General features: G+C 44.8%; 1 protein-coding gene across 1 annotated transcript in view; it reads left to right on the forward strand.

Annotated features, from left to right (window-relative positions):
• The window catches only part of pdgfba (platelet derived growth factor subunit Ba), a 16,996-nt gene extending 11,412 nt beyond the window's left edge, over positions 1-5,584 (forward strand). The window contains exons 3-7 of the mRNA XM_023431196.2: positions 141-206; positions 359-555; positions 1,727-2,831; positions 4,012-4,147; positions 4,498-5,584. Coding sequence (XP_023286964.1) covers positions 141-206; positions 359-555; positions 1,727-2,831; positions 4,012-4,139 — 1,496 coding nt within the window. The 3' untranslated portion in view covers positions 4,140-4,147; positions 4,498-5,584. The remainder of the gene's footprint in view (positions 1-140; positions 207-358; positions 556-1,726; positions 2,832-4,011; positions 4,148-4,497) is intronic.
• The last annotated feature ends 2,593 nt before the right edge of the window (positions 5,585-8,177 follow it).

The following is an 8,177-nucleotide window of genomic DNA, read 5'->3' on the forward strand; positions in this document are numbered from 1 at the left end:
TGGCTTGTAAAAGTGTCAGTTCAATGTTGCCCAGTTTTAAGATAAAAGCAGGAAAATATGTAATTATCTCTAATTCTGTTTTTGTCTCCCTTTATCTCTCTCCTTCCCAATCTCCCCTCCTCCCCCATCTCTTTCTGTAGATGAGGAAGAAGATGAGCATGATATTCTCACAAACCACACCCATGGCCGATACACTAGAAGTCTTGGTATGTTTCCACATCTATTTGCGTCCCTTCCGGTCTATTTATGTCTTTTTCAATCAGTCTGTTTCTTCCATCTGTGTCTTATCACTTTGCTATGCCCTTCCTGCCAATAATCCAATCTTATTCTCTCCTCTCGCCCTCTCCTCCTCCAACAGTGGAGGCGCAGCCGGCCCAGCAGGCGGCCTGTAAAGTTCGGACGGAGGTGATGGAGGTGACGAGGTCCATGCTGGACCGCCGCAACGCCAACTTCATGCTGTGGCCGCCCTGCGTGGAGGTGCAGAGGTGTTCGGGCTGCTGCAACACCAGGCTCCTGCAGTGCGTCCCCACCGTCACCTCCAGCAGATACCTGCAGGTACACAGCACACACAGCTGCCATGGAAACATGAGCTCATGATTTCAAATAGGTACAGTAACTATGGAGAAGTTCATCACCATGACACTGAGTGCTTTTGCCAAATAAGTAGATAAAATATTACTGTTTGTTGACTTTCACTAGAATATCACATGATCATTTTATTTAATCACTTTACAGAGTTCTTCTTTCCAAATTAAAGGATTAGTTGTTTTTAATACACTGATTTGTTTTCTTGCCAAGAGAGCACTCTCACATCACTGCAGCCAGCAGCCAATTAGCTTAGCTTAGCATGAAGACTGCAAACAGGGCTCCCGTCCAAGAGTATAATTCAAATCCATCTGACAGCACCTCTAACGCTCCCTGATTAACACATGATATGTCATGTTACTGCTCCTGGCCTGTTCTCTTCGTTTGTTGTTATACGAATTAAAATAAACAAGATATAAAGTATTGATTATTTAGCCTCTGAGGGTGAAGTTTGTTTCCACAGGTCAGAGTCAGAGTCAGGCTTGCCGTTTCCCCTCGTTGCCAGTCTTTATGCGACATATCAATAAACTTACTGCACAGAGAGACAACTGTCCCAATCTTCTCATCTAAATATAAAGAAAGAAAATATATTCCTTTATTGATTACAAGCAAATTATGAATAAAAATTAAAAGAGTATATTAATAGAAGACAAATGTTTTTTTATTATAGGCTAATTGCAATAGTACAGACATTTTTTCCGCCAGGTCAAACCAACACGATGCCTCAGGAAGCTCTGTGCTGATGGTTTCATTTTATTTCTTCTGGTGATATATACGCTGTGGTAGACGTTACAAGTTAACCTGCAGGATCTGATTTTATACCCGATATAACTTGGAGAACAGGAGCATCTACATAATTAGAAAATTACATGGTAAAGGCAGAAAGGCTTTGGCAGAGAGCCGCCACATTTCAGGGAATTATCAGCTTGTCTGGAAATGTCGGCAACCAATCAGATGTCTTCGCTACTTGTTTCAAGACACGCCTCGCTGCACATGCACGGCTATATGTTCAGTCAAGTGAAAGGAAACAGTCAGAAAGATTGGCTGCAGTTCTGTTTGAATGGTTTGTTGTTGGATTTGTCTGGACCTCAAACCTCACTAATGATTTATACTGTTGTGTTCCTCTCCATCTCTTCTCCAGGTGATAAAGATCCAGTACATCAACAGGAAAGCCCGCTACGACAAAGCCATCATCTCAGTGGAAGATCATGTCAGCTGCAGGTGCCAACCCGCCACGTCTTCTTCGTCCTCTTCATCCTCCCCATCCCTTCCCATTACGCACTCTTCCATTCAGAGCAACCCCAACCCCCCTGCACCTGCGCCACAGCAGCCTCCTCCATCCTCCCACCATCCCCGATCCGTTCACCCAGCCCCGCCCAAGACTCACGCCTCCAAGGCCGACCTCCATCGCCACGATGACCTGAAGCACAACCAGCAGCACTACAGTCCTGAGGAGCGTGAGCCGGTGGCAAGGCAGTGGCAGCAGGGCAGCTACACCCAGCTGGTGCACTGGACACAGCCCAGGGTGCACCAGCCGATCATCGGGGTGCTCGGGTCCGTCAGCAGCGGGCCGTCGGAGGCAAGGGCGGAGCACAGTGTCATGGGAAGTACGCAGCAGGTCGGGCACGGGAGCGGGTATGACGGGAGCAGGGAGGAAGGCAGCGTGCACGTGGCGCACAGTGGCGGTGAAGCACATCATCCTGATCACGCTCATAGGCAGCAGCAGGTGCTGCAGCATCAGCAGTATCAGCAGCAATATCATCACCAGCCACATTCTCCACAGCAGTTCAACCACGGAGGAGTGGAGGACCAAGAGCTGGGGGCGCAGTATCGACTCAACGCCCCCCAGTCGGACGGTGCCTCCCCACCCGTCAGCCCAACCCAGCCATCCATATTAGAACAAAACCCCACCCCTCCTCTAACCACCAACCAGAAAGACTCAGTGACCAGCCAAAAGAATACAGAGGTCACAAGCCACAAACAGACTGAGGCTGAAACAGTCAGTCAGAAAGAAGGGAAGGAGAGGGAGGACAGTGGGTCAGCCAGTAGCGGGGACTCGGCTGGTGCGAAGCTGGCCAATCAGGGGAAGGAAAAAGACTCTAATGTGACCAGAGGAGACGGTCATTTGACAGAGGAGGAGAGGAGGCAGAAACTTCTGGAGATGGTACAGAGGGAACCGGATAGACAGACTCCTCTTCATCCTCATCATCCACAGCAAAGACCAAAGCCCACCGCATTTAAAACAGGTACTGCTCAGCTGCATGAGAATGTGTGTGTGTGTGTGTGTGTGTATCAAAGTAGCCTGTTGGAGTGGGTTTGTGATTAAAAACAGGCCAAGTTGGTTTTTAAAATACAAATGAAATGTTGCGGCACACAGGAGAGCAGAGCCACAAGCTGCACCTCCACCTTGGGTCATCCCATCAGCAAATACAAATAATTGATTGGCAGGTCATTGAAATCACAGACATACACTTGCAGCTACATCTAACTTATTATGGTTTCATAATGCAGTTAAAGGGTTTGTACTAATAAACAAGTATAGTTGTAATTCATATGGTCAAAAGATTAAAATTGGGCCTGTGTTTATTCAGTAGACATGCACTGAGTGATTTTGCAGACGTACATCTTTGCACAGCTCTCCACTGTTGCTTCAAGCCAAAAGGAGTTGTTTGGAAAAAATTTGGAAAATGCAGGATACACCGATAAAGGCTGGAGGACTTATTATTACAATTGCAGCCCTTGTCAAATGTGGTGCAGGACAGATTTATGGGGCAGGGGTAACCACCATTACTACTACTATACTCCAGTAGTTGCCTCTGCGGTAGGAGTGTTTTGTAATTTTAGCACTGAATGGATGAGAGAATCAGTGTGAGAGTTTCCCCGAGCCGGAAGCAGCTCACTGTAGATGTATGACTAAACACCGCGGCCACATGTGTCCTGCTATTCTTCCTCAACCCCCTGAGAGCTCTGCCGTCAGAGAGCTGCACTTCCCACCGCTTTGCGTTTGACTCAAACCTGCAGGCAGTCACAGGCTTTGTTGTGCAGGCTTCAAGGTTATCAGGTGCCCTTCGGAGTGCAGTTAGAGCCACTACAGGAGCTCCACGCCCTGTGTTTATTCTTCACTGGTGCTGCACGCTGCTACTGAAACCAAGATGAAACTGTTGTTGCTGTTATTCATCTCTCACTTGGTTTCCTTTTTCTTTTATTTGTTCACATCATGTTATGCTTTTTTCTACAAGTTACTTTTTGTCTCTTCTTCTCTGTGTTTGTTCTTGGTTGATTGTCTGCCAGTGACAGTGATGAGTCTGCACTTTACTGATTTGGAGAAAGATGTGAGCTGTGTTGAAAGTCGGTCCTGAAGAGACAAAACAGTCCATTACTTTACTTTTGTATTTACTGTGTTTTCTTTTATTTTATCTCTGCCAGCCCTCTATACCGTGGCTCCCATCTCCGCCTCTGCACGTCAGGCCCCGTTCCGTCCGGCCTCGCCTCGGCGCAGGAGGAAACACCGCAAACGCATCAGCAAAGCAGCCATCAGAGCCATGATCATGTAGAGCTGCAGGTAAATAGGAAAAAGCAACATCATTAATTCTTGCAAGAGTATTTTTGATGCTTTGAATCCCAATCAGCTGCAGGGATGTTGTGCTGTAGCTGAGCTTGACCTCTGGTCTCCCTGAAGGGCAGGAAATGATAAATGACAAATATATTTCCTCCTGCTGTCAAACTGTGATGCCAAGGAAAAGCAATATGGGAATCTGTGAATATTTACGGTGCAGATTCATTTTTTTTTTTGTGGCATAATTTCCCGCTGCTTCAGCTCTTCGCTCAAAAGATCAAAAAGGAAGAAACGATACAAAGACAAGAAATTCAAAACAACACATTTATCTTATAAAATCTTTTTTCCTCTTACAGGTAATGGTAAAGCAAAACCAAAAGCTTTTGGCCAGACACGTTGCTCCAAAGGCACACAGAGGAGGACGAGGAGCATGGGATTCTTGAATGTGGGACAGCTGACTCAGTGGACGGACGCTGAGGAACCAACGGAGGTGACGGACACTGCTGCTGTTTTTCGACGGACAGCGTCAGAGAAAGTTACCTTTCCTGCTCCAGAGCTGCCGCAGAGCGTCCAGCTTCGTGGATTTGACAGAAGTGCAATCTTATGAACTCCTTGGACTGGAAGATATTTGTCACACTAAACACTGGATTTCATTTGTGTGAACCCTAAATCCCATTAACGTGGATCTATGGAAGCTCATCAGATGCCTAAAGCTAGACTGGCGGTCTGTTCTTGCAGTTGGCAGCCATTGATTGGCTGCTTGTACACTTTGGACTTCCAGCTCAACTACTGATTGGTGAACCTGACTATGACTTGGACTAAGAATGAAGTCATTATTTGGGGTTGAATGTGGAGCTCAAGTTGAAACTGGAGACGTGGAGAACTGGATTTCTACACTGGGACGATAACTGGAAACTGGAGTGCGCAGCTCAGGCCTCAATGCCAAACATTACTGTTATCTTACAATGTCTGAATCTAACTTTATCTAACACTGGAGTAGCCATACACTGATCATACCACACTGACTTTAGAGAAGTGCTCTGCCGTGTACTGTAGCTTGATGTACTGGAAAATATCGATAACCTGCTCATTTTGTACTACTGCCAGATCAAAATGGAATAACAACCAAATGCCTGCCTAGATAACATGCTATGAATATCCACATTAAAGCAAGTCTTAAAAGACCTGGCTTCTAGAGATTGCTGTGAGCCAGTTATTAGCCAACACTGTATGTATAAATGCTTTTAGAAAATGATATCTGGGGGAAAAAGAAAAACTTTATTACTTAACTTATTTAAAAAAAAAAAAAAAAGGAGGATATGAAATCCTCCCACTCTCAAGTGTAATTATTGTTGCAAACATTTCAGATTATTATTATTGGTTGTACAACTGTTACTGTTATGAATGTTATTTTTAATATAAAATAAAAATGTTCAACAAATATACAGTTCATTTATAGTCGTCCTTTTGGTTCAGTTTTTATTTCCCTGATTTTATGTGTTTGAGTGTGCACACAGTGCATGTGTGTATCTGTGTGATTAAGTGTTAAGTGGACATGTACTTGCATGCATATGAGTGCATGTGCATGCGCGCACATATCCATTTAACACTAAAGTGTGTGTTTAGCTGTGCACACGCACTCTTACACTCTGCTAATGTTTGCCCTATGACTGAACGTCCTGCAGCTCCGACATGCAAAGCAAGGTAGGGGTCAGCAGAAATGTCCGGTTGCTATAGCAACTCCCAGACGGACACGTCAACAGAGGAGTATCGTATGGTGAAAGAGAGACGAGGGTGGCGAGGGAGGGAGGGGGCGGGTGTCAGACCAGGAATGGACAGAAGATGAACGACAGAGTGGGAGAGGGAGAAAGAGGGAGAAGGCCCAGTTCAGGGGTGGAGAGGGATGAAACATCACAGCAGAGTGAGAAGAAGAAAAAGGCAGCCGAGAATAAATAGTAATAATTAAATAGTAATAACAATAAAATGGCAAAAAGATTAAAACAAGAAATTGGGGCATAAAAACTACATATGATGGAGAAAATATAGAACTAAAGAGAGCAAGACAAGACGTGTCATAAAGAAAGAGAGGCAGTCTAAATGTCATTCTGTTGTGTAACGGGGTTTCCCCTGCAGAGCTAATTCGGTCAGCAGATTCTTTTCTTTAAGAATGATGACTCAGCGTGTACTTTACCAAGCCCCAAGGTACATAAACACATATAAACACACAAACACACACACTTTAAGACTGTGTCATGGCAGTCTAAGTGGATAGACACTGTTTTCAATCCAGTGATAGGACTACTGTGAAGCTAGTTTATAGTAATATAGCAATATCACACTGTTTTCCAAGAATTTGAAAACACAAGAAAGTGTTGCTAAAGAACCTTTCCGCTTTCTGGCAGTCACAGCGAAGTAGATGGCAAGCAGAAAAATCGAAGTGAACAAAGATGCCGCAAGATGTCCGAAAGTGGCAGCTATTAATAAGGAGGAGGAAGAGACAACAGGAAGAAGAAGAAGAAATCAAGGATGATTTATATCCGTTTTTAAAGCAATAAAACTTCACACAAAGCGATGGTATGTTTGTTCCTCAAATGAAACAAGGAAACAGGATGGAGAGATCAGTGGTTCTGAGCCACAGTTTTCCCATAATCCATAATGTTCAAAAAGCAAAGCTTCACACTGGAGAAAACAAAAACAGTGCGGAAACCATTTACCTGTTATTTCATTCATTTTGATGATACTTTATTCTTTACTTAACTTACGACAAAACATAAACATGGCATTAGTTTGATTCGTTGATTCAAAGATAAATCCTGGGATGAACTGCGACACATCCTCAGTGAGGTCACAGAGGTCATCGGGTGTTTCCCAGACCAAGTCATGACAACTCGATTGAGGCCAGACGTGGAGCTCTCGTCAGCCTCTTGTCAAATTGATGAAGATGTTTTGCAGCACGTCTTGTGTATTTGCATGTGTTTTCGTACGTTTCTTAAGTTCTTAAGTTAACAGAGTTGAGTTGAGCTCTCAGGGCCACCTCAGTTTTACGGTCTTTCAGCATCATACACCCTCGCTCAGGGGACCCAGCCAGGGTTGATCGGACCTTGCCCCAGCAGCGTTGGCCCACAGGTCAAGTCCATCTGGAGGCCCTCTCTGCAGCCTCCATGGTGGACTCGACGGCATCCTTTTTGCAGCCCCAGTGATGCCAAGTGGAGTTTAGACCTAACGCAGCGGCCAGCGAAGCCTCTACACCTGGACTCACGTCATGACGTGGTCAGGGAACTAGAGCTGCCTCTAGTCGACTCATAGCTAACATAAGATTTTATTGATCTCTGGGGGAAAGGTCATGAACTAAACAACTTCACCAGCTGCAACATTACAATGATGAACATGTCATTAATGAAATGGGAATTCTTCTCAAATACATCATTCTGCATAATAAGCATTTGTACTTTTAGTATATGCTAATACTTCCACCCTTTTTTTTTTTCGTGGTCAGAAACCAGATATATTGTAGGGTTAACCCAAACCCGAATGAGAATAAAACCCATATTATAATAAACAGACACTGATTGGCTGTTCCCACTCCCGTCCTGAGATGCTCTTTTGTGGGTTGAGAAAATTCTCTCAGCACTTTTGCTGACCAAACCCTTTCAACACCCACTGGACAGTATCAAAAACACATTGTCATCAAGATAAAATCTGCATTTTTCTTGGTTCCTCTAAAGATGACTTTTTTAAGGTTTCCACCAAACAGCAGTGCAACGTGATTCTTTATCCTTCTCATTTCTTCTTCATAATGTCATAATCTTCCTTGTTGGGATTAGTATTGTTCTCTCTTCTCTTCTCCTGTAAGTCATGACCCTACGGTTTGGTCCAGCAGCCAACAGGCATCTAGGTGTGAGGCTGTGTGGTGTAATCAACCAATGAGGGTGAGCCAAAGTTCAGCCGGGTCACAGGGGCCAGACAGACTCTCTGCTTCCACGATGTGTGTGCGCACACGCAGCGGCGGGCATGTGCACATGGCTGCCTGCCATAC

This window comes from Seriola lalandi, unplaced genomic scaffold, assembly GCF_002814215.2.
Source record: "Seriola lalandi dorsalis isolate HSWRI2012SDOR001 ecotype SW California unplaced genomic scaffold, Sedor1 jcf7180002054918, whole genome shotgun sequence".
In the NCBI taxonomy this organism is placed as follows: domain Eukaryota; kingdom Metazoa; phylum Chordata; class Actinopteri; order Carangiformes; family Carangidae; genus Seriola; species Seriola lalandi.